This window comes from Lynx canadensis, chromosome D4 (assembly GCF_007474595.2).
Source record: "Lynx canadensis isolate LIC74 chromosome D4, mLynCan4.pri.v2, whole genome shotgun sequence".
Classification (NCBI taxonomy): Eukaryota; Metazoa; Chordata; class Mammalia; order Carnivora; family Felidae; genus Lynx; species Lynx canadensis.
In genome coordinates this window covers 72,648,129-72,675,773 of record NC_044315.2, presented here as the reverse complement: position 1 = coordinate 72,675,773, position 27,645 = coordinate 72,648,129, and the positions used below count along the sequence as shown (strand labels likewise).

Sequence of the window (27,645 nt, the reverse complement as noted above, 5' to 3'; positions counted from 1 at the left end):
GAACGGGGGAGGGGCAGAGAGAGAGGGAGACACAGAATCGGAAACAGGCTCCAGGCTCCGAGCCATCAGCCCAGAGCCTGACGCGGGGCTCGAACTCACGGACCGCGAGATCGTGACCTGGCTGAAGTCGGACGCTTAACCGACTGCGCCACCCAGGCGCCCCAATAAGGACCCCTTTTGTCTTGGCCAAAATATATTCTTAAATCAACTGTAGAATGTGGCTGCATTTTCAGGCTTAGCAGCATGAAACCCACATGACTGTAATTAACGTAATAAATCATGTTGTGGAATTTTCTACAGAATCTGACAGTACTCACTGATATATTGTTTATTAGAGACTGCAGGGATTTCTCCTCCACTTTTTTTTTATTACACTGCCAGAGACACTGAATCAAGAGGACCTTCTGATGGGTCTGAAATACCTGCAACTGGTGTAATACATAAAATATATAGTGAGCTGCTGCCTTCAGACTTTCATATACAAAACATCATATACAATTTCCCAAAAGAACCTTATTTTTGAGTTCTTACTTTCCTGGACTTAAGGCAGTTGTAGGAGAGACAGGGATTCATTACTGATGTGACATTTACATTTTCTAGTTTCTTTTTTTTTTTTTTTTAATGTTTGTTTACTTTTGAGAGAAAGAGCAAGTGGGGGAGGGGTAGAGACGGAGACAGAGAATCCAAATCAGGCTCCGCCCTGTCAGCAGACTCCAGTGTGGGGCTTGAACCCACAAACTGTGAGATTATGACCTGAGCTGAAGTCGGAGCCCTAACCAACTGAGCCACCCTGGTGCCCCCCATTTTCTAGTTTCGATCATGAAGTCACAGCTTTACACATGTGGCTTTCCTTTTCAGGTTAGTCTGTGATGACTCCATTAGTACACAACACATAATACTGTTTAACAGGCATTATTTAATCAGCCTATGTATGTTCTTTCATGATTTTTAAGTAAAATTTTATTGGATATTAAATCATTTTCAAAAGTAAAAATTACTCCTTGCGCAGTTCAGAAATTCAGCCATGACTGCATTTAACCTTGGTGAGTTCAAATATCCTTAAATATGCTTTGCTTAAATCCAGAAATATCGAAGTTTAAAAAACAGATGACTTAAAGAGTATTCACATGTGGAAAAGGTTATTTTATGTATATTTCCCCTAATAAAAATAATTTTATTAGTTTTATTATGAAAGTAGTACTTTAAAAAAATTTTTAATGTTTATTTTTGAGACAGAGAGACAGACAGACAGACAGAATGCGAGCCGGGGGGTGGGGGCGGGGAGGGGCAGAGAGAGAGGGAGACACAGAATCTGAAGCAGGCTCCAGGCTCTGAGCTGTCAGCACGGAGCCTGACACAAGGCTCGAACCCATGAACCATGAGATCATGACCTGAGCCGAAGCTGCATGCTTAACTGACTCAGCCACCCAGATGCCCCAGCAGTACATGTTTAATATAAATAAATGTATAGAGAAGACAGAAAAACTGCCCATAAATCCATCATCCAAAGGTGGCCACCGTATATATTTTGGTGTATATCCTTCTGACTTAAAATTTTAATTACAACTATTACTCTTCAATTACCAAGAGTTTAGTCCATTCCACTTTAACTATAGACTTCAGTGTCCTTTTGTGATGTATTTTTATTTTTCTCTGGAAATACTGCTGTGTCTTATGTTCGAGGGAAACTACTATTAATACAGTAATGCCTGGTTAAGTTACTATTTCTGACATATTCCCTTTGATCATTTGAAATTAGAGGTTTTAAGACTTGAAAAAGAATTTGATATTGGATTTATTACCCATTGATGATATACAAATTCCCTGTGTCTATTCTTGCCTCTATTCAAACTCCACACAGCAGCATGAGTTTTCCCAAAAGAAAGCGGAAAGTTACCTCTTTTTTCTTTCTAGAAATTTTAGTATTTGCATTATTTACTTTTTAACACTCAACAAAAAATACATTCAGCACCTCAACACGGTAGGCATTGTTTTAGGCATGTCTGTATATGTCTCCTCAACTGTTAAACTTTATTATCCCCTTCTTATGGAGACAATTAGACAATAAAAGCAGATGGGAGATTGGGACTAGAAAAGGAAGAGTAAAAGTAGAAGTTTTGGCAATGAAGTTTTTGGAGAAATAAAACTGAAGGAAAGTTGGTGTACATCCTAAAAGGACATCTAAGTGCTAAGACAGAGGGCTGCTGAAACATGCAAGAGAAGCATCACCATGGCCAGTGACTCTGGTGGTTAACAGCGTGAACCAGACTAACTAGGTCAGAATCCCGGCTCTCCTAGCCTCTTACTGTGTGACCTCCAGCAAGTTCAACTTTTCTTGCCTTAGTTTCTTCATCTGTAAAATAGAGTTAATTATAGTCCTGACTTCACAGAGCTGTGAGAACAGAGTTACCACAAGCAATTAGTGAGATAATAAGCACCCTATAAGTATTGGCTATTTTTATTGCTATTCTGCATGTAGTAATCAAAGAGCTAACAACATATGACCCTGCCTATGAAGAAAAATAATCACCATTTGTTAATAGCTTATCAGTACCTCAGTCAGAAGTGAGTGTCTGAAAAGCACTTTTCATGAGTTTGTGAAAATTCTATGGCTTCAGTGACCCCAAAACAAACAAGCATGTTACCTTAGGTAACATCAGATGAATTTAAGAAATGAAATACTATACACAATAGAAACAGTTATAAAAAATTTTGATTGGAAACCAGGTCTTTCTTTACATTTACATTCAATTTACAGGACTGCATATCTTAATTAGTAAGGCTCAAAATGTGAAGGCATCTTTTACTGAAAATGAATAATAAAGTAAAAAACACAAAGATATTATTAACCAACTTGAAACAAAAGATGTATGGCACATAATGCATAGGAAAACAGATAACACATAAAAATAGAAATGCAGAAAACCCTAATAAATTATCTTTTTTTTTTCTGAGTTAGTCTATTAATATTCATTAAATTCCACCCAAGAAATAATAATTTAATGGATAGGAGAATGCTAATTTCTCTAAGTGGGTCAGTGGGTAAAAACAAAACCTAGTTTTGAAAACTTCATTATAAAATAAAAACTAAATTATTTTTTCTACATGGATTAGCTTTCTATTACCCATTTATAAGTATGGGCAAAACAGGCAAAGTTTTTTCTTACTGATGAGATAGCTGCTTTTCATTACACAGAATAATAATTTAGCAGCAGTTATGCAACAGTATAAAGGTATAAAACATTAGTGATCTGTAACATAAATCTTAACATACTCCAGAGACTAAAAATATTATGTAAAATACAATTTCAGGCATTATTTTTAAGGAATATGTACCAAACACTAAAGTCAAATTCACAGCAACAGCACATTCTTGGATTATAAGGATTCTTTTTTTCTGCTAAATGAAGTTAACAGGTAGAAAATTAAGTAACACTGATTTTTTTTTTTTTTTTAAGTTTCTAGGGGTGGGAGTGGTTTCAGTAAGATGTCTGAAGACATCCGTTACTCATATCACCCCTGTCAACAATAATTTGATATCCACTCAAGGACAAAAGTGGCTTTCTGGGAGTTTTGGAACTGGGTGGGAGATTGTGAAACCCTACCCTAACTGTTTTGAGAAGGCAAGCTCACACCCAGGTGGCTGACTCACCAATCATGGTCCAGACTTCAGATCCTTGAACAGCTCCATACCCCTGAGAACTATAGCCCCATGTGGCTTCAGTTCTGTCACCAGCACCATATGCCAAGGGACCCAGGAGGAGTCATGCCCACATGCACTGGGTAATAGGCATACAGACCTCGGTTCAGGATGTGGACCCTAAGTGGCCTATAAAGCATGTCCATTCTCTTCTTGGCTGTGGTCTGGAGCCCCTGGAGGTAAGCCCTCCAAATTCTTTCAGGCTGTAGATTCTGAAAGGGCCCTGTAACCAGGGCCATGCTGCTTCTAGCTGTAGCCTGAAAACAGTCCTGCTGACACAGGGACCTGGCAGGAGACACTCCCATCTGTGTGGCCAGAAATTCCAAAAGGGTCCTATACTTGGAGTTTGCCAGCAGTCCTACAGGTCCAAGGACCTAGTACCTAGTAGGAGATACCAATGTTGGCAACCCTGAAGATCCTGAAAGGGCCTAGTATATGGCTCTAACCCTCTCACAGCCACAGTCTGCCAGCGGTCCTGAGAGTCCAGGACCCCAGCAGGACATAATCCCATCTGCAAACCCAGAGATTCAGAAAGGGCCCAATACTCAGCTCCAGCTTCTCAGCCAGTCCATGACTAGTACCACTGGCCAAGGGAATCTATGGGAAATACCCCTGTCGGCACCCCCACAGATCCTGAAAGGAACCTATAATCAGGTCTAGCTCCTTTAGCCACACAGAGAATGATGCAGCCTACCTAGGGACCTGGCAAGAGACACACCCATGTGTGCCTCCAGAGCCAGGTCTGCAGACCTCAATCTTGGCTGTGGAACCAGAAACAGTGCTGCCAATCAGTTACAGCCTTTTCTAGGCCATGGTCCAGGGCCAGTCCTACCAATCCAAGGACTCTTCCAGTGACCACTTAGGATCATTTTCAGGGGCCTGGTGGGAGCCACAACCGTCTGTACACCCAGTTAATAGGGTCACTGTCTGAAGACCTAACCGTGGATCCTAAAATGGACCTTTGTCCCAGCACTACCCTACCAAGCAAGGTACTGGAGACAGTCCTGTCCACCCAGGGACCGGGTAAGATCCACACCCACCTGAGCCACTGGTAACAAGAATACCAACTGCAACCCAACTGTAACCCAGGAACAGCCTCCTAACTGTCCAGCCCAGCATGACTGTGATTCCAGAGGTAATCCTATCAGCCCAGTGAACAGGAAAAGACCTTTACCCGCTAAAACCAGTCTGTAAAAACTGGAAGAGGTGTTACTTCAAATGTATAGACAACAATGCAAGGCTACAGGATCAGGAAGAACCAGGCAAACATGACAAAGAAATTAATAAAGGAACCAAAGGAAACTAATCAAGCTCCCATAACTGATCTCAAAAAAATGGAGATCTAGCTCTTTTTTGTGTGGTGCCTCGGAAGCAGTAGGCTGCTTCAGGATGAAGCTGAACACCTCTTGCCCAGCTACTGGCTGCCAGGAACTCATTGAAGTGGACGATGAATGCAAACTTCATACCTTTTATGAGAAGTATATGGCTACAGAAGTTGGCATTGATGCTCTGGGTGAGGAATGGAAGGGTTATGTGGTCCGAATCAGTGGTGGCAATGACAAACAAGGTTTCCCCATGAAGCAGTGTCCTGATCCATGGCCATGTCTGCCTGCTACTGAGTCAAGGGTATTCCTGCTACAGACCAAGGAGAACTGGAGGAAAAAAGTGTGAATCTGTTTGGGGTTACATTGTGGATGCCAATCTCAGTGTTCTCCACTTGATCACTGTAAAAAAGGGGGGAGAAGGATATTCCTGGACTCAGTGACACTACTGTGCCTCATTACCTGGGGCCCAAAAGAGCTAGCAGAATCCACAAACTTTTCAATCTCTCTAAAGAAGATGATGTCCACTAGCATGTTGTGAGAAAGACCCTAAACAAAGAAGGTAAGAAACGTAGAATCAAAGCACCCAAGACTCAGTGTCTTGTTACTCTATGTGTCCTCCAACACAAAGGTCAGCATACTGCTTTGAAGAAACAGTGTACTAAGAAAAATAAGGAAGAGGCTTCAGAATATGTTAAACTTTTGGTGAAGAGATTGAAGGAGGCCAAAGAAAACACCAGGAACAGATTGCCAAGAGACGGAGGGTGTCTTCTCCGAGAACTTCTACCTCTATGTCTGAGTCCAATCAAAAATGAGATTTTTCTAAGAGTAACAACTAAGATCAGACATAAAAACAAAAACAAAAACAAAAACATAAACGGAAATCTATAATCTGCAGGACAAAACATTCAAGATAATCATCTTAAAGAAACTCAACAAGGGGTGCCTGGGGGGCTCAGTCAATTAAGAATCCAACTTCAGCTCAGGTCACGATCTCACAGTCTGTGAGTTCGGGCTCACAGTGCTGACAGCTCAGAGCCTGGAGCCTGCTTAGGTTTCAGTGTCTCCGTCTCTCTCTGCTTCTCCCTCACTCATGCTCTGTCTCTCTCTCTCTCTCTCAAAAATAAACATTAAAAAATTTTTAAAAACAAAACTCAACAAAATGTAAGAGAACACAAACGACTAAACAAAACCGGGGAAACAAAGCATGAATAAAAGGAAAAGTTTAATAAAGAAACAGAAACCATGAAAAAGAACCAATCAGAAATCCAGGAGATGAAGAATGCAGTAACAAAAGTGAAAAGTTCAATACAGAGCATCCAACATACTTGATCATGCAGAAGAATCAGTGACCTTGACAGATTATTTGATATTAGTCAATTAGAAGAATAAAAAGAAAACAATGAAAAAAAAATAAATCCTATGTGAATTATGGGATGCCATCAAGTGAACGAACATTTGCATTGTGGGAGTTCCAGAAGGAAGAGAGAGAGAATGGGGCAGAAAGCTTACTTAAAGAAATATTAGTTGATGGGGCAGTTGGGTGGCTCAGTCAGTTGAACATCCGACTTTGGCTCAGGTTATGATCTCACAGTCTGTGGGTTTAAGACCCGTGTCAGGCTCTCTGCTGACAGTTCAGAGCCTGGAGCCTGCTTCAGATTCGGTGTCTCTCCTTCTCTCTGCTCCCCTCCCCCACCTCAAAAATAAGTAAACATTAAAAAAAAGATATTTAAAGAAATATTAGTTGAAAATTTCCATCTTGGGAGTTATATGGTCATCCAGATACAGAAAGCTCAAAGGACTCTAAGTAAGATCAACCCAAAGACTATTCCAAGATCTATTATAATCAAAATGATAAAAGTCAAAGAATTTTTAAAGCAACGAGACAAACTTTTTTTTTTTTAATTTTTTTTTCAACGTTTATTTATTTTTTTGGGGGGACAGAGAGAGACAGAGCATGAACGGGGGAGGGGCAGAGAGAGAGGGAGACACAGAATCGGAAACAGGCTCCAGGCTCCAAGCCATCAGCCCAGAGCCTGACGCGGGGCTCAAACTCACGGACCGCGAGATCGTGACCTGGCTGAAGTCGGACGCTTAACCGACTGCGCCACCCAGGTGCCCCGAGACAAACTATTTTTAATAGTTCCCAGGTGACCACACATGGAGTCATGAGGGCCTAGAACACACAAGGGCTGCATTCAAGGTGGAGGCCAATCACTCTGTTGAAACCCTCTGAGGCTCTAGGCTTAGGGACAACTGACAAGGGAATGTGACAGTGAGCAGTAGAGTTGAAAACTGGGCTCCCTAACCTCTCACTGCTCCACCCTCATCCTTTTCCAAAACAAAAACAAAACAAAACAAAACAAAACAGACAAAACTTTGCTAAGGAAATTGAACCCAATCATGTGGGAAGGCATGGCCTGTAGCATGGGTGCTGGTGCCTGAGACTCATCTTTGGAGGCCTGCGGACCAAGCACCAGCTCTCTATCCACTCTCTATAACCGAGTCCTGCCAATCAATACATCTCACATACTTTTCACTCCGGAAAAGGCCCAAAGTAAGCAAATCTATTTATACAACCACAGAAGAAACCAACACCAGATTCCTGTCCTGTGTTCTTAAATGTGAACTATTTGACTAGGCATCAGAAGAAAACTGGCAGCAATAAAGGATGGAAAAAAAAAAAAAAAAAGAACAGAAATAATTTAAGGATAGAAGATAATTTTTTAAAAACTTTTAATCAAAATTCTGAGAGATTTGAGAGATTACTATAATTACAATCCCTGTGAAAGGAACAATTACTAAAGAAAAAATTTTCAAATTCTTACTAGAGGAAAGGAATTTTCAGCAATTTAAAAACTCAAAAGTTTACTTCCCACCTATCCATTCTTGGGAAATTATTTGATGGACTCTAGTAAAATGAGGGGAAAAAAGGGACACGTGAAAGCTAGGAAACAGAGTATGAAACCTAGAGAATCCTCAGGGTGGGAGGGTTATCTCAGGCTTGTTAAATCGGTTAGTCCAAACTGCAGCAGGAAGACGGAATGGAAAATGGAAATCTTGGGAGGACCATACAGATACGATAACAGCACACTGTTCTTCTGTCAAGAAATGATACCAAAACTTTTAGGAAAACACACAAACCCCCCAAAACTAGAATAATGTATTTCATTGATTGTAAGATGCACTTCTACATTTTAATATCTCTGAAATTTGTCTCACAATTCCTGGGAACTATAGTTTAATTCGTAGCATGCTTTTTCTTTCATTGTGGAATATAAAATAATGGTACATTTTTACAACCAATGACATTTCAGATGCAACAAATACAGTAATAATAATAATATGGGGACATACTTAAGCCCTTTTCATTGGTTAGGTCATTTATCCATACAAGAACCCTTAGGAACATCCTCTTTTCAGTGTCCCAGAGGTGGTGAAATTCATCAGGATGAAAAGAGATTCAAGTTTAGAACACTAATAACTGAATAGTTTTTACACTGTCAAAATAACATAAATGGTACTATTGGTTTTTAATGTTGAAGAGTCAACTTAAGGATAAAGCAGGAAAAGACTCCGTCATGGCCACCAAAGACGATGAAAAAATATTGACAACTTTGTCAGGTTAAGAAGATGGTTAGAAGGGAGATGAGAACAGTTGAAGGAAGGACAGAGACACTAGTATCTTCAGTCTTAGGTTGAGTAAGCCTATTTATTTCCTTTTTCATTATTTTTATTCTTCTATTGGGTATTTGCGTATTTTAATTGCCTAAAAATAAAAGACTGAAAGGTTAATGGAAATGAGTTAAATTCTCATCATCTGTAATAAGGAGTCTGTAGAGATTTTCTCAAGCTGATAATCAAGAGACAGAAGTATAAACAATTTGTTTAGAATTTGGAAAGAACTGAAAATAGAATTGACTCAAATGAAGTTTCTTGAAGAGTGGGATTTATGAGGTGATGAGCTTTGAGGTGAGAGACTGTTAATGTTAAACAATATTATCTTACTGATTGCCATGTACATGTATTACCTTGATAAGAATGCAGAAAATTGAAAAAGGTAAGAAAATTGTTTTGCCTGAAAAAGCAATCCTGCAGCTATTAGGGCAGTACTGAAGATTCAGCTATGTGTATCATAACTGAAGACAAATAAGCTAACTAAGGCATATCAATCATTAAATCAGATTTACTTGATGATAAATTTGATCACTCTTCTCAACTAAAATAAAGCTTAAAATCACCTTGTAGCCATGTAAGCATAATTTATTGCTTTTATTACATTATATATATGTACTTCTTGTGGTTCTAATACACTCTTGGGAACACAAGCCATCAGTTACATAAATGAGATCTAGACTGAAAGAGAAGTTATTGCTGGGCCTACGATGCAGGGGATCACCTGCACTCTGCCCATACCTGTTGAGACCCAAGATGGTCAGGCAGCAAAATCTGTAAGGAGAGATCGAAGGCTGCTGCTTCCCTGAGGAAAACAAATAAGGAAGATGTTTTAATCCCGGGACACTGAAGCAAAGACTTCAGTGTTCTGACACTGACCTCTCTGCTGAGAAGTCATACATTATTTCATCTCTTTAGACTACAAGGAATGGATACCAAGACTAGAAAAACAAGATCTATGCCTCTTTGATTCTGAACTTCCTAGCAGCCTTAGTCAAATCTAAATTCACTGAAAGGAAATTACATGCTGAGGTTTATAGTTATTTGCTAGTCTGCTGTATTTGGGTACATTTTGCATATTTGGAAGTCTCAGTTGTATCTGGATGAACATTAAATAAATAATAGAGCTCTTATTTCATTGGTATAATAAAAAGTGCCTTTAGTTTAGAGAAATAAAAAGCCAATTGGGAAGATTTTCTTGTGAAATATTAAGACAAATGACATTTTAGAAGTATGTGTAAGCACTAGAGAAAAGCTGATAAAAGTATTTCTCAGAACATTATGCATTTGCACAATAGAAAGCAATTAGGTTGATTTTTTATTTTGCCTTTTGAGAAACTAGTAAATAATTATACTTTTAATTCTTAAAGATAGGTCACTAGTTGATTGCAAAAATAAGCAATATTACAATTTTAATATAACTAGGCTCATGTTATGTTTAGCTAAGTATAAAGTATTTCAAATAAGTGATGTGGAATGGGTTGTCTGTAGCCTCTGCACTTTTAATTTCCAGCTAAAACTCACCTTTCACTTACCATAGTGGCTTAATTGTTCATTTAACCACATATCCTAGAAACAGCCTTCATAAATGTATTATCTAAAGGCAACTGATTTAATCTTACAAAGTCATTTAAACTTGAATAGCATCTTGGTTCAGAAAATATTTTCAACTTTTTTCTCTTAATTGAGGATGTTTTGAGAGGGCAAGTATATGTCTCTCTCCCATTAGACTGTAGGCAGTATGACAAAGGGAACCGTGTTTTTGTCCTGAATGTTGGTGTACTAGTGGTACCCAAATTGAACTTGGCAATTTGTAGCCTTCCAATGGATATTTGTCAAATGAATGAATGAAATGAATGTCATGGCATGCTTCAGAACTCCAAACACTGTTTTACCCTACTCTCAGAGAATTATGCCTTCACTATAGATATTTGGGTTCTGAAAACCTTTTGGTGTTACCCAAAATACTGCTGTGCCTTCAGAGAGAGAATATGAGGGTAGCAACAGAGATCTCAAGAGGCCAAATACTCAGAGTAATCAAGGTCTGTACTTTTTAACTCCTGAAGCACCAACCTCTGTCTCTCTCCTTCTCTCCAATGTCTGTATTGTTGTCTCATGAGCACTTTACTGCCATCTCCCATTGGAATCACCATAACACCCTATAAAACAGCTCTTGTGTCCCAGTCTCTACTTTCCCACTGCTATCAGTATGATCTTCTAAGACAATGAATTATGCCCCTCTGCTCTGCATGTAGGACATTCGTGACATCACAGGTACAGCCCTTCATGGGAGGCTCCAACCTCCAGCAGCAACTCTCCTGACCCCTTGGAAATTACTTCTCAGCCACACTCAAATCCATGCTTCCCTAAGTAATCTGCAAAATGTTTATGCCCGAATGTCTGCTCATTTGTTCTGTTTACATGAAATACTCTTTCCTGTGTACCGTAAGGCTGAGTAAACTGCTCCTCATGTGTGTTCCACTACATTTCATATACCTCTTTCTATACACTTGGAATTGAAGTTGTTGCTTTACTGGCCTCCTTCTCTAAACAATGCTATTGTGGGGCTTGGGAATCTGACATTCATCTTTGTATTTTCATCATTTCTGTCATATAGTTGATCTTAAAAAAATGTTTGATAAATTCAAGTGCAAGTGACTTGGCCAGATGCTTAGCAGAAAAAGAGACTAAAACACATGTCTCCTGTCTCCCTGAACCCTTCTATTTAAACCCTGGGTCCTTTCAGAAATGATTCTCAGAGAAAATAAATCATATCTTTAAGATGTACTCTGGCAGTCTAAACTTTGGGTAAGTGATAGGCATGACCTGAAAATGAAAAAAGGAGAAGAAGGAGCATTTGGAGGTTTAGGCTATACCTATACCAAGACAAGCAGAGGTAGGTACATAGCAGTGACTCAATGTTAACTAAGAAGTTAACAAGCACGAGACCAAGTGTCTCCCACTGTAACTAAGCAAATCACCTAGTTTCTTTGTGCCTCATTTCTCATCAGTAAAATAATGGAAACAACCTCTTTCTTCATGGAACTCAGGCAGTATTATTTTGGAAATAAAAGTGCTAATAGATAATAGAGAACATTTGGGGGTATTTTTTGGTTGTTTTTTACATATTATAGCAGAGGAAGTTAAAAAAATTCCCCATGACAGTGTCCCATTATAATCATAGGAGGGAAGCCACAGTGTTGAAATTTGTAAGAATAATCCCCAAATTCTTTGTCTATAAACAAGTACACCAGAAGATAATGTTAAGTAAAATTTGCTTTCTTACACACACAAAAAAACCCTTCTATATTCAGTAATAACAATGTCGTAATGCCCTCATCTCATAAATATTCCACAATTTTACTTATTTTCATAATCTATATTTATTAGAAAATGTTTTTAATATGAAATTTATTGTCAAGTTGGTTTCCATACAACATCCAGTGCTCATCCCAACAGGTGCCCTCCTCAATACCCATCACCCACCCTCCCCTCCCTCCCACCCCCCATCAACCCTCAGTTTATTCTCAGTTTTTAAGTCTCTTATGGTTTGCCTCCCTCCATCTCTAACTTTTTTTTTTCTTCTTCCCCTCCCCCATGGGTTTCTGTTAAGTTTCTCAGGATCCACATAGGAGTGAAAACATGGTATCCGTCTTTCTCTGTATTAAAAAGTAATCATGTTTGGGGCACCTGGGTGGCTCAGTTGGTTTAGTGGCCAACTTCAGCTCAGGTCGTGATCTTGTGGTTCAAGCCCCGCATCAGGCTCTGTGCTGACAGCTCAGAGCCTGGAGCCTGCTTTGCTGCCCCTCCCCGACTGATGCTCTGTCTCTCTCAAAAATAAACATTAAAAAAAATAATAATAAAAATAAAAATAAATCAACAAAAAGTAATCCTGTTTTAGAGGCGCCTGTTGGCTCAACTGGTTAAGTGTCCAACTCTTGATTTTGACTCAGGTCATGATCTCTTAGTTCAGGAGACGGAGCTCCGTGTTGGGCTCCGCGCTAATGGCGTGGAGCCGCTTGGGATTCTCTCTCTCCCTCACTTTCTGTCCCTTCCCTACTCATGCTCTCTCTCTCAAAATAAATATTTTTTTTTAAAAAGTAACCATGTTTTAAAAAAAGTAACCACGTTTGAAATATACAGAAAAGTATACAGAATAATGCTAAAGTATGCTGACCTTGAATCAGAGGGCTTTGTATGGATTAATGTAATCCTTGTATCAACCCTATAGAATAAATATGTTATTTTCTTCATTTTACAGATGAAAAAATGAAACCACAGAGAAGTTAACTAACTTGCCAAACTCACCCAGAAAAGGAGTGGCAGAGCTGGAATATGAATCCAGGCAGTTGTGTGTCTGGATATCCATAATTAAGCACTGCACTTGTGTTGCCTCTTATGTAACACAATTCATGTTCCTGTCATTCAGATTTAATACATGTTATTATTTTGTCATATTTTTTACATGTTTTTAAAAGAAAATGTTACAGATATAGTTCATTTCCCATCCCCCTTCCTCCTCAAAGGCAACCATTATCATTTGTGGTATCTCCTTTCATGTTTCATAATTAACTGTATGTGAGGGGCTGTGCATAAGAACAATATATTTTGGTATTTGGGTTTTTTAAAAAAGGTATGGTACTCTATTATTCTGCAACTGTATCTTCAAGATTTATTTACATTAGTAAATGTAGATCTGACTGATGCACATATTCCATTGAAAAATATAATTTAGGGGCGCCTGGGTGACTCATCGGTTGAGCATCCAACTTCGGCTCAGGTCATTATCTCACAGCTCGTGAGTTTGAGCCCCTCATTGGGCTCTGTGCTGACAGCTCGGAACCTGCAGCCTGCTTCAGATTCTGTGCCTCCCTCTCTCTCTGTCCCAACCCACTCGCATTCTGTGTCTCTCTCAAAAATAAATAGTCAAAAAAAATTAAAAATTATATATACAATTTCTCTCTTGATAGACACTGACATTGTCAAACATTTTTTTTAACTTGTTATCACAAAGTTGCAATGTACACTCCTGTACATCCATCCCTCCCTCTTTCTCTTTGTCTATCTATGGATATTTCTCTAGGGCAAATACCTAGATATTGAATTCCTAGGTTGGATGCTCTGCATATCTTTAATTTTATTAAATATTACAAACTGTTCTCCAAAATGGTTGTACTAATTTATATTCCCACAACCATGTTCCCATTTTTCCATACTTTCAACAACACTTTGGATAGTTAATAATTTTTGCCTTTCTGTACCTCGTTGTTGTCTTGTGTCCCTTTGATTACCAGTGAGGTTGAAAATTTTTCATGTTTACTAACTAAATGGGTTTCCTCTTATTAGAAGTGCTTCTTCAGTTCCTTTTTTCATTTCCCTACTGGATTATTTGACCTTTTTCCTACTGATTTGTGGCAGTTCTTTATATATATTATCTGTATGAATATTTTTGGTTATGCACATTAAACTCGTCTCACAGATGGTTGCTTATCTTTTAACTTTGTTTATGATATCCCTTGTGTCAGCTAAGACTTTTACTTTAAGACTTTTACCTTAAAGCTGTTAGCATTTCCAATCTTTTCCTTTATGGTTTGTGTCTTTTTTGTGCCATGTTTTAAAAATTCTTCCTAACATCAAGGCTATTTTGCAGGATTTCCTTTAGATAGTTTTAAGTTTATAATTCCACATTTAGATCTTTAAATGAAATTTATTTTCATGTCTGATGTAAGGTGAGGACCCAATTTTATTTTGTTCCACATATGTGACCAAATGTCCAATACTATTCACTGACTGGTCCACCCTTTTCCCACTAATCTGAGATGCCATCTCTTTCACATACAGTTCCTATTTATGTGTAGGTGGGTTTCTAGGCTCTCTATCCTGTTCTACTGCTCTACTTGTCTATCTTTATGTCAGATCATTCCATTTTAATTATTATAGCTTTATAATAAGATGTATGTAAGTTATATACTGTAAGTTATAATGAGTTTTCTGCCTTAGTAAAACTGTCTTTGTAAAAACCTAAATGCTTTGAAAAGACATGAAAATACTGTCATTTTTTTTAACAGAATGATCCCCACACACACCTCCCCTATTGCCAGTGTAGAAAATAAAACTAGAAATTACTAATTTAAAACCAAGTCTTTTCTCTTTTCGAAGAACTACACTGCAGGAAGGAAGGAGGGGAGTGCTTACCAGCCAGGAGCTAAAGACCACCAACCCCAGATCCTTAAAACTCATTATTATAAGCTTTCTACTATGCGTGATAAAACCTAAGACAACCCCCACCACTCCACTGAGAACTGCCCTTTCATCAGTTGGGGAGGAAGGGCTTTCCAACACCTAGGTAGAGGAGAAGTGATCCTATGACACTCAAGTAGGAAAATCAAGAGCTGGTGATCTTCAAGTGGAGAAACAATCAGACTGTGATACTCAGGAGAGGGGTGGAAGGTGGCATCTAACAGGCTAAGGGAATGTCGGCTGATGGTACAGATCTGAAAAGGTTCACAGTATTCAGTAACACATTAGAGGCCTATAATTTCATCAATGTTTTGACTTGCCCTCTCTTCCTGTGGACATGCAATCCACTGTCCAATTAGGTGAAGAGAGGAATGAAACAAGGCTCTTGCTTCTTAGATGATGTTGCTAGCATCAAGCAGTGAGCCCCTGAAACTCCTGTACCCAGGTACGTAATTTTTCCCTAAGTTATATACTTGAGGTCAAGAAATTACTAATATAATGACCACACTCATGCTATTTGTGAGGCACTGGGACTGGAGAGAAGGGTACTGTGTGGAGAACACAATAAATTAGATACGTATCTAGTTCATTAACTTTCTTCTCAAAGACCTAATGAAATAAAGCTTACTCCTCTTCACCAGATCTTACAAAACTTTTGACATTACCACTACTACCAATGGCAACTCAAGGGCAAAATTATACAAGGAGAGAAAGAAATGGAAGAAGGAATAAATGAAATATATGAGGCAATTAAAAAAGTCAATGTCCAGATTTTCTTAATCCTCCTTATTTGGGCTACCTCCAGGTGATTTTGCTATTCAATCCCTTTGTCAGAGGTACCAACTTAAGAAATAAAATAGATCATTTCAGAAAATAGTATCATGTGAATTAGTGTGGAAAAAGGTACACCTAAGAAAAAACTAATAACTCAAAATTAACTTTCAACCAATATTTAACATAATGGTAAGAAGTTCCAACTGGGATTTCTCTCATTTCCCAGAACTGCCCTTTAAATAAAGTCCGTAGCTGAAATCAAAAGTACTAAGTACCTCCTTCCCCCATTCTAGGTTCAGGGAATATGTTAACCTGTGCTTCCAACCACTTCCCAACAAGGGACACATTCCAGCAAAAACTCCCACTGGAAGGAAGGGAAGATTTAGTGTGAGGAGAAGCTATCTCTACCCTCACCATCCTATTGATTGTTTGTACAATTTGTACAACAAGATATCATACGATACAGGCCATCCTGGTATCAGTGGTTACTTACCAAAGGGATGCCATTAATTTTAGCTGAAAATACAAACCTAGTGACAAAAAGAAAATTATTTTATTTTTCATGCAACATTTCCTAGGTTTAGAGGTTATATGCCTCCAGATTCTTTGTTTAGAACAATGAAAGCCCAATCTAGTGAGGTTCGGCAGAAAAGAATTTAGTAAGGGCCACAGGGTTTCCTAGAATACCAGTAAATCAGGTTTGCAGGAATCCACAAAAAACTCTCTGACGCAACACAGATTTGCTCTGGTAGATGTCATGAAGCCACCAAACTCCAACAACGGGCCTCTAAGGCTGAAACCACTGCAGGGATGCTGCTTCTGCTACCTCTAGAAATGGCAAGATTTGCATTTGCAAAATAGATTCTTCTAGGTACTTTTTTTTTCAATATATGAAGTTTATTGTCAAATTGGTTTCCATACAACACCCAGTGCTCATCCCAAAAGGTGTCCTCCTCAATACCCCTCACCTACCCTCCCCTCCCTCCCACCCCCCATCAACCCTCAGTTTGTTCTCAGTTTTTAAGAGTCTCTTATGCTTTGGCTCTCTCCCACTCTAACCTCTTTTTTTTTTTTTTTCTTCCCCTCCCCCATGGGTTTCTGTTAAGTTTCTCAGGATCCACCTAAGAGTGAAAACATATGGTATCTGTCTAGGTACTTCTAATTGGAGTCTGGTGTGAGTGCATTTGACTGACAAAGCCTAAGGTCACAAGACTGTGCCCTCATTGAAATACAAACTTGGAACCAAGTTTTTGGCCTCTCCAATGGGGAAATGCAGATGCACAGAGGGAATTCTCTCACACAGCAAGAGTGTTCAGTTACTGGGCGGCTGGATGGAATAACAATGTGCCCCATAATATGGGTCCTGCATTCCCTATATCACTGCTTCTTAAGCTTCAATGTGCATACAGGTTATGTGGAGATCTTATTAAAATGCAAATTTTGATTATTTAGGTCTGGGGTAGGACCAGAGATTCTGCACTTCTTCTAAGCTTCCAGCTGATGCTGGTAATACTGGTCCATGGAACATTTTTTAGAAGATGAATGGATGTAATTGCATAACATCGGAATCTACCTCATTACTTAAAGAGTATTGAGCACAGCCTAATAATGGCAACAATGGTGGTGATAATGAAAATAAAAATATTAGTAATAGTAGAAACTTATTTGCTGAGTGTTTATTATATGTCAGGTATTCTCTTTAACCTATATTTTTGCATTTGGTCCTCAAACAATCCTATAAGACAGGCACTATTATTACTTTACAAATGAGAAAACAGTCTCAGGAAAATGAAATGACAGCTAATTTCACAAGGCCAGCAGGAGGTAGGGGTGAGAATCGAGCTAGGCATGTCTGATTCCAAACTCTGAATGGCCAGGCTCTACTATCTCAATGCCCAGTACTGCCTGACTTATCAATCCTCAGATAAGCATCCTGTGATAAGGAGGGAAATGATGGCATAAAACTGAGCCTGAATTTTTACTCTCCCTCCCTTATCTTTCAGAATTTATGTCTCAGGTTTTCCTGCAGGAAGGCACAGAAAAGGGTGTGGCTAAGAAAACATATTTAGTCTTGTCCTATCTTGCAAGAAGAGGCATATATTTCTTGTGGAATAAGAAAATATATATAATATCATGGATATGTATGTATACATATGCATATACAGACACACACAAGCATACATATTCATATATGTTTCTACCCCTTATGTTAGAACACTGTTCTAGTATATCCTGTCCTTGAATGACATATATAAACATCTCCTCCTAACTGCCCACATTAAAAAAAACTTAAGTGCTCAAGGGCACCTGGGTGGCTCAGTCAGTTAAGCATCCTACTTTGGCTCAGGTCACGATCTTGCAGTTTGTGAGAGTTTAAGCCCCACATCAGGCTCCGTGCTGACAGCTCAGCTCTCTCTCAAAAATAAACATTAAAAATAAATAAATAAACAAACAAAATTAAAAAACTTTAAGTGCTCAAAACAAAAACAAAAATACACACAAATAGTAGTAAGTACCTACTTACTTACCTAATGGTTTGCTGCCCCTTTCAAGATTAGAACCTAGAATGAATGTCCTTGGAAGAATACCCCCATCCAACCTCTACACCTAGCTATGTGGTTTGTGTAGAACTGGCCTCAATACCATTTCCTGTTGGGGGCGTGATGCTCCAAAGACTGATTCAGGGGTTAAGGGGAATGCTGTGACAAAGGCACAGTCTACTGCAAGACATCAATCTTAGCAGCACTTGGCAATCACCTTAGGGACAATGCAGGAATCAAATATCTACAGGTAGAGCTAATACCAAGGAAGCTAAGGGTGAGAAATAGCAAGAAAGAAACTAGACATCATTTGACTATTGCATAAAAGCTTGTTTCAAGATATGTCCTTGGACTATAAAGCAATTTATTCTCTTTTAACTTATTTTAACTCAGGTTTTTTGTTTTTGACAAGAAAAATCACTGTTTATGCATGTAAACACAGACCAAATAACTAGAATATATGACTTAATCATTTTAAAAGCTTATTAAACTTGGGGCACTAGGTGGCTCACTCAGTTAAGCGTTGGACTCTTGGTTTTGGCTCAGGTCATGATCCCAGGGTCATGGGATCAGGGCCCGAGCTGGGTTCCACGCTGAGCGTGGAGTCTGCTTGGGGTTCTCTTTCTCCCTCTGTCCCTCTCCCCCACTCATGATCTCTCTCCCCACCCAAAAAAAAAATCTAAGAAACAAAAAACTTACTAAATTCTATTAAATACTTTAAATTATACTATTCTATTTTATTCAATACTTTAAATTACACTCTTCTTTTTCTATGAATGCATTTTGTTTTGTATAAGATATAATGAAATAGTGGAGAACCTAGCTAGTTCAGTTGGTGGAGTGAGTGACTACTGATCTCAGGGTTTTAAGTCCAAGCCCTGTGTTGGGTGCAGAGATTACTTTTAAAAAAAAATCTTAAAAAAAAAAAATACTCAAATAATAAAAAATTAGAAGAAAAAGAGATCAACAACAGAATTGAAAATCTACAAACAGACCCAATTATAAACAAAAATGTGATATATAAACAGGAATTATTTAATGAATGATGCTGAAACATCTAACTGCAAAAATAATGAAGTGAGGTTCCAATCCAAAATATATTCTAACTGCAGAGTTAAAGGTAAAAAAAACAAAGGAGACAGGATGGGGTTGCGGGGGACCAAAAAAGAACCAGAGTAAAATACAGGTAGTTATCTGACTCAAGGGAGGGAAAGGACATCCTTAGCAAAATAACCAAAGGCAGAAAAGATGATAGCTAAATAAAGGCTAAAAAGATTAACCTTCATAAAAATTAAGAAAATCCATCTTAAAAAATGCCATCAACAAACTTACTTTAATTATGCCAAAATTACTTTAACAGTAAAGAGAGAAATGTATTTCCAATGTACAAAACAGACTATGAGAGAGGTGCCTAGGTGACTCAGTCAGTTAAGCCTCCAACTCTTAGTTCTGGCTCAGGTCACGATCTCACAGTTCGTGAGTTCAAGCCCCGCATCAGGCTCTATGCTAATAGTGTGGAGCCTGCTTGGGATTCTCTCTCTCTTTCTCTCTCTCTGCGCCCACCCCCCACTTGTGTGCTCTCTCTCAAAATAAATAAATAAAAACTTAAAAAAAAATAGACTGAGTTAATATTTCCAATATATATACAGAACATACGATTTATTAGAAAAAACTAAAGATGTGTATTTTCTTTCTTTTAATGTTTATTTCTTTATTTTTGAGAGAAGGAGTGAGCAGGGGAGGGGCAGAGAGAGAGAGAGAGAGAGAGAGAGACAGAGACAGAGACAGAGAGAGGGACAGAGAGAGGGACAGAGAATCCCAAGCAGGCTCCAAACTGTCAGCACAGAGCCCAACGCAGGGCCCAAACTCAGGAAATGTGATATCATGACCTGAGCTGAAATCAAGAGCCAGAAGCCTAACCAACTGAGCCACCATGTGCTCCAAGATGTGTATTTTCAAGAGAAAAACACACATATATTATAAATCCGATAAGAAAAAGTTGATTGCTTGCTACTATAAAACTTCTGGGGAAAAAGCTGATTAATAAAAGGGGTCCTTGTACAAAATCATAAAGTAAGTCGTGTGTATGTGTGTGTATTTGAGAAATATGCACATAAAAACCCAACTCACAATGCAATAGAGATTTAAATTTATAACAAATGCCCCAAATTTACATTTAAAAACCTCAAAATGTAATGGAATCTAAGCCACTGGGAGATAGTTAATAATTCTTTTAATAATATATGTCCTCTTTCCTCATTACTGTTTGCTAAGATTTGGGTTGAACAGTATAACAGGGTTGGTATGAAAATAATTTTATCCATACCTTGATTAACATTTTATCACTTTGGTTGTTTGATTTTGAACATAAATAAGGATGACTTTACACTAGGAGAATACAATTTAAATAGCATCAGTAAAACTAAGTAAAATGAGACAATTTCTCTTTGTTTTTGGTTGACTCAATAGTCATTTGTCAGATTATTTATTTTAAAAATATTATTCAAAGATATGCAGTATTTCTACAATGATCTGATAAGAACTCCAGCTTATACAACATCTGTTTTCTTAAGAAGAGTACCTGATTTTGCTTACAGCAAGTTCTTTTCAAAAGCTTTCTTCTTTGCTTAGTCCCAAGTACACTTTATATATTAACTGAGTAAGGTCCATCTGTACATAATCATTCGCATACATTTGGATGTGCTGAATTCTAAATTTAAAAAAAATCTATGTTTAGAATAAAGACTACCCACTGCAATAAATATGCAAAACAAGTAAATAAAAGCGTTAGAGCACAGAGCCTAATTGGGCTCTATAGAACAATGGTAAATTTAAGTCTACGTAACGTTCACAAAAGAAAAATGTCAATCAGATTATTTGTTCCAGTGATGTTTCCAGTACAAATAGTGTTTCTTTACCTAATGATATCTTAGCAATATAATATCCTTCCAAAGAACAACGGATCAAAAAAACATCAAAATGATTCCTTAGGAAATTCCCATTACCAGTTCTTTATACTGTTTTTCTTAAAGGTTCAATTCCAAGCCAAACCAATTCTCCTTGCTAGAGTAAAGCTAAATCACAGTTTACAATTGTATTCATTATGTGCTGTACTTGGCCATACCTGCTTTTATAGCTATTATAAAAAAATACAATTTCATTAAGAAAAGAAAAAAGCCTAAGAGAATGTAATCTATATAAAAATAAATAGATTAAAATATTTTTTTCAAATAGGCTGAATTTCTTTTCAAAAACAATTATATAATAAGATATTCATATTTTATTTAGTAAAGAGCCTTGATGTCTCATTCCTTATCCACTAGGCAGATACAAGAAAATCTGGGGTAAGTTAGTGGAGGGGATAATACAATTACTAAGCTGTGGTACATTAGCGGAAGGATGCTGGGTAAGTTCATGGAAGGATATGTAATACAACAGTCTTACTAAGCTGTTTTGGTATACTGGACCACTGTGCAAAATACATTTCTGAATTCTACCCTCAAATATAAATTAAGTGGGAATGCAGAAAACTCTGTCAGGCCAAGTCTCCTAATTTATATTAAAAAAGGGGGGGGGAGGGGACACAAATAAACTAGATACAACTATTTATTTAAGTGAAAAAGTACTACTACTTACATCCTATATGTATCAAGAGTCAGATTTCCTACCTAGTACAAATACTTCACCAGCCTAATAAAAATAACGTGTCTAAATTATGCCAGGATTAGCCAAAGACCATATTGTTATTAAATGATTGAAGTAAAACTTTTAAAAGTTCAATTAACACCATTAGTCATTAAGATAATGGAAATCAAAACCATAATGAGATACTATTTCATGCATCTAATAGGATGAATTTTTTTTTTAATGAAAAATAACAAGTACTGGTGAGCACATTAAGGAACAGCAACCTTTTAACATTGTTGGTGATTGTAAAATGGCGGAGGTACTTTGGAAAACACTTTGGCAGTTCCTCAAAAAATTAAGCATAGAGTTATCATACACCCAGCAATTACACTTCTAGGTAGTTGCCCAAGTGAAATGAAATTATATGTCCACACAAAAACTTGTATATGAATGTTATTAACAGTATTACTCATGACAGCCCCAAAATAAAAACAACCTAAATGCCCACCAGCTGATGAATAGGAAAACAAAATTAAGGTATATCCATATAATGAAGTACTATTTGGTAATAAAAAGAAATCCTGATACATGCTACAACATAAATTAACATTTAAAAAAGTAGCTAATTGCAAGAAGGCAGTCACAAAAGGCCACACGATATGATTCCATTTACAAGAAGGCAGTCACAAAAGGCCACACGATATGATTCCATTTACATGAAATGAGCACAAAAGACAAATCCATAGAGACATAAAGTAGATTAGTGGTTGATGGGTTGGGAGGAGGGAAAGAGAGACTGCTGATAAGTATGGGCTCCTTTCTAGGGTGATGACAGGGTTTTGAATTATATAGTGGTAATGGCTGCACAACTCTGTAAATATACCTGAAGCCACTGGACTGTATACTTTAAAAGAGTATATTTTATGGTATGTGAATTATATCTTGATAAAGCTGTTACTTTAAAAAGAAGGAAAAATGAATAAACTGAAAAGCCTAATTCTTAGGATATGAATATTTTCATTGTGTATTTTATTAATAACACCAAGGCTATCGCAGGAAAATCATAAATTGGGTAAAGGCACAGGTACCACAGGATTCTAGGAGACTTTTCCCAAAATACAGGACTTCCTTGAGAGGAATTAAAATGAAACCAAATGTGCCACAAATTTCTGCTTTCTCTACTCTCTGTTCTACATATTTGTCATCCTTATCCATGTTTCTATTTCTGGCCTATTAGATTTGAATAATGGATCCAAACACGCGACACCCAAGCCCCCTTTATATAATAATATCCCAGATTAAATAAGAACTGAACGTGAGAATTACAGAATATCAGAATATCAGAATAACAGATAGAGACCTCATATGATTATTTCCCTCCCCTCTCATCCGCTGAGTTAGGCCCATGTATTCCAGGAATGCAAGTTATTTTAAATTATGAGATAAAAGATAAAATATTTCTTCTAGAATTATTTATTGCTTTTTAAAAACCTTGTTCTAAACTGCCACACCAACTAAAATGAATAGAAATGCCAAGATGGTTCAGACAAATAATAAAGGAAAAGCGCCAGTTCTATTGTCATTATTTGTCTAACCCAACATCATTTTTGGCTTCAAACAGCAATCAAATACTTTGATACTGATAGGAGACAAATTTTTTTTCAAAGATAACTCTGCTATATAAAGTTCAGCTTAAGATCAGATACAAACCTTAAATCTAGCCATGCAATAGCAACAGCACAATCCTACAGCTGTCCTCTCAGCCCTGAGGTACACTGACTGGATGGATGGCCTTAATTCAGATGAATTTCCTTTAGAGTAACACCTGGATGTCATGTATTTCATTATTTCTATCTTTCTGAGAATAATAAAGGCCTGAATTCTAGCAAACTGAGCCAATGGTTTCATAAGTGTTGACGGCGCAGAATTCTCTGACGTACATGGATGAGGGACTCTCTGTCACCTCATGTGCCATACCTGGTATGCACTGTGCTGTGGCCTCAGTGGTTATGGTTGGAGCAACTGGGGGCTGCTGCTGACTGGAGCTCACTTCTGGCTCTGTGTTAACTGAGGGAGAAAGAGCTACCTCACAAGAGGAGACCTGGCTGGGCAGATGGGGCAGGAACTCTTCAGAAGCAATTTGGTCATCTTGTCCAGGCAGTTGCAGGGCAGACAAAGGGATGCTGATCTGTTTATTAGGATGGGAAGTGCTCACAGGCATCTGCATGGCCACCTGCTGGTTTGTGCCATGGGCACTGGGAGGTCCTCTGTTTGGTGAAGCCAGAGATACCCTGGCAGTCTTCTGGACGATCGGTCTGGACATCACAGAGGGGGATGCAGACACACCATGTGGGTCCAGCTCTGTGCTGATGGCAGATGTTACATGGGGAATCAGCTTAGCAGACCCTATACAAGAGGGACCAGCATGACTCTGAGGCTTGGGTTTTGCCATCTGTGTCAATGACAGGGCTGGTCCGTCTACCCCTCCAGTCAGCTCTGCATTCGCCACAATGTAATAATCCTCGGGAATCTCTTGTTTGATTTTCTTAATGATGACATCATTGCTGCATTCATCAACCATTTGAGCTTGGGAGCTGGAATGGAGAGAAGATGGAACTATTCCAGGCCTTTTTCGAGCAATGGTTTGAGGCCTTTGGGTTTGGGGTTCAAAGTCACTATCCTCATCTGTAACAGAAGACTCACAAACCATGTCAAACAGGGTGTTTTCATCTTCATATTCTTCAACAGCTTCATCCAGTTCAGAGGGCTCACTGCAATAAGAGAAGTCACAAGAGTCTCTGGTCCGATTACAGTCTAGCTTCGCTTTCACTGGTCTCCCAGGGTACCTTTCAACAGGGCTAGTTTGTGTCTCGGAGGGCACTCCGATTATACTGGGACTATCAGAGTTAAAACTTCTGTTATCCTGGAAACAGACCCTTTCTTGGGACCCAGCTCTGCAAGTAGCTGTCAATGGCCAGTGATAAGCATGGCCAGCACTACAGCCCCACATTGCTGTGAGGTTCCCATGGGAACCTTCTGAAAGCAAGTGTTTCAGGTTTGGAATGAGGCTGCAAATGGTCCCATGGCTGTGGGCCCAGCTGACCAATTTGGACAGATTCTCAGATGAGGTATGAAGGCAATCCTCCATGTTACAGGATCAGCAGTGTCTTTCCTAAAGGGAAATAATCAAAATAAGAAGCCATTATTACCCAAGATATTCCCGTATCTCCATCATTTCAATATCCTTGAACTATGATCATGTGGCATAAAAAAGAAATGCACTTCAAAACTTTATCTAGTTAATATTGCTGCACATGGGCAGGGACTGGAAGAGAATACAGGGAAAAGTAAAAAACAGTTGATGCCTTATGGCTGTGAAACAAGAAGATTTTTGTCCGTTTCCTTCAATGTTATAATATCTACATAAAAAGTAATATCTGCATAAGAAAAAATGTGGGAAAGAAAAAAAAACAAGCAATAAAAAAGAGGTGAGGTTTGTCATGGTACATTTTACTTCCAAAGTCACAAAAAGAGGCTTAGTCAGCCCCTTAAGAGTAAAATGTATGCATTACTTGTATTAACCAAGAAAATGCACTTCCAACTTTACACTCTGCCATCAGAAACTTCATTACTGAAGGCAGAACCAACAAAGGCTGAGATCCATTCTAGGATGAGTTACAGAAGGGAAGTCAATCCTCTGCTGGGCACCAGAAAGCAATGATGCAACTAAGAGTCCAAGGAAAGAATCAAGCGCTGAAGTGCAGAAGAAAAGTCTAATAGAGAAAGGAGAATGGACTGGGAGGAGAGCCACTAGAGTGCACCTGCTGGGATCTGGGTTCCAGGCAGTCTGTAGATCAGAAGCAAGGATGGGTGGGCCAGGTGCCGGGACTCTAACCAAATCTTAGGAACAGGCTTTCTGCCTCCTTGCTGTCTGAAATTCCTGAAATACTGCCTTTCATGTCACAATTTAGAGGTAAAAGATGGGTCTGGTGTGTTCCACCATCTGAGCCTCCTGGGCACCCTAGGATAACCAACTACCAAATAGGAATAAACTATTCTTTATTGGACAGACTTCAGAAAGAATCACTTGTTATGAGTCCTTGGCTGGGTAAGAGTGAGGACAAGATGATGGGCAAGAAAAGTAAAATGGGGCACGTGGAGTCTGCATGTGATTAGAAAGGTCAAGTAAAAGGGAGATCCTGGGGAGAACTGGGATGAGGGGCGTGGAGAAGGAGGAACAAGGATCTTGATGTGTGGTTAGTCGGTCCTGTTCATCTGTAGCTGTGAGTAACAAGTGGTGCCTCAGTGTAGGTGGGCTCTGCACTGAGGTACCAAGGTCTAACTATAATGTCAGGTGGTCATAGAAAAGGGCACATTTGAATCTCCATGGCACCTCATCAGTAGAGTTAGGTAAAGTGAAACCTTTCACATGTTATAAGGCCTCTGTGATGTGGTCAGGACCACAGCCAACCTCTCAAACCTCATTTCCTACTAGTATGGGATTTCCCCACATTTTTTTATGGTCTCCTCTTCGCTAAAGTTTCTCACCCTCCACTAGGCCTCTAAAAATTTGTTCTTTGTCTTGATATGCAGCCCTCTTCTTTATTCATCTGGAAAATCCTTTCAAAACTGAACTTGAGACCACCTCCTGTTGAAGTCTTTCCAGAACTTCTTTCAGCCTCAAAAATGTATTCAAATTCTTTTCACTTGTGCATCTATCATCTCCTGAGTTATCTCTGTACTGTTATCATTGACATTCTTGTCTGTTTCCCAAACATGACTGAGAATTACTTGAGGACAGGAACTATAATTTTGCATTCATCAATGAGGGCCTACTTGGGGATTAATACGATATGGTCCTGCTCTTAAGAATTTATAATCTACTGTTAATGATGAGTGAATGAATGAAGAATGAATGAATAAATGTATAAATGCTGGCAGTGCCATCAACACTAACAAAGTGAACACATAAGACCCTCAAATAAAGGGGTGCCTGGGTGGCTCAGTCAGTTAAGCATATGACTCTTGATTTTGGCTCAGGTCATGATCTCACAGTTTGTGAGTTCAAGTCCCGTATCAGGCTTCTCACTACCTATTTCTCTGCCTCTCCCTTCCTCAAGTTCTTTCTCTCTCTAAATAAATAAACATTAAAAAAAAATCTTTTTTCAAAGACCCTCAAATAAGAAACAAGAAATCTCCTATCACTTTATTGTAATCACTGAAGGGAACAGAGGATTTTCTTGCCAGTGGTATAACCAAACCACGGCTGTCTTGTGTACAGAAGACTAATACATGAGCAACCAGATTTTAAGAAGCAGCACAGTAAATGGAAAGAACAGTTATTGGCATAGGAGTTGGGAACTTCAATTCTAGTCCTGGAACCTGAGTCTGTGGCCTCAAACAAATCATAGATTACCTCTAAGCTAAAATGTCAGGACTATATGATCTTTATGTTCCCTTCATACTTTAGGAATTTAGGGACTTATTTTTGTTTCATATAACTTTAAAGTAAAAATGCAGAGAAAAGAGAAAGACTGCTACAATTAACACAATGGGCACTGAGTAATGTACAAAATTGCTGAATCACTATATTGTACATCTAACACTAATATAAAACTGCATTAACTATATTGAACTTAAAATTACAAAATTAAAAAAAAAGAAAGGGGCGCCTGGGTGGCTCAGTTGGCTGAGCATCTGATTTTGGCTCAGGTCATGATCTCATGGTTCTTGAGTTCAAGTCCCGCACTGGGCTTGCTGCTATCAG

The 27,645-nt window shown here is 38.5% G+C and overlaps 1 protein-coding gene and 1 pseudogene across 1 annotated transcript in view; one reads left to right on the top strand and one right to left on the bottom strand.

The window, feature by feature from the left end:
- KIAA1958 (KIAA1958 ortholog) overlaps nt 1-25,046 on the bottom strand; it is an 80,793-nt gene extending 55,747 nt beyond the window's left edge. The window contains exon 1 of the mRNA XM_032595624.1: nt 23,856-25,046. Within this exon, the coding sequence (XP_032451515.1) occupies nt 23,856-25,026 (1,171 nt within the window). The 5' untranslated portion in view covers nt 25,027-25,046. The remainder of the gene's footprint in view (nt 1-23,855) is intronic.
- LOC115499656 lies at nt 5,071-5,837 on the top strand (annotated as a pseudogene).
- Nucleotides 25,047-27,645: the final 2,599 nt, after the last annotated feature.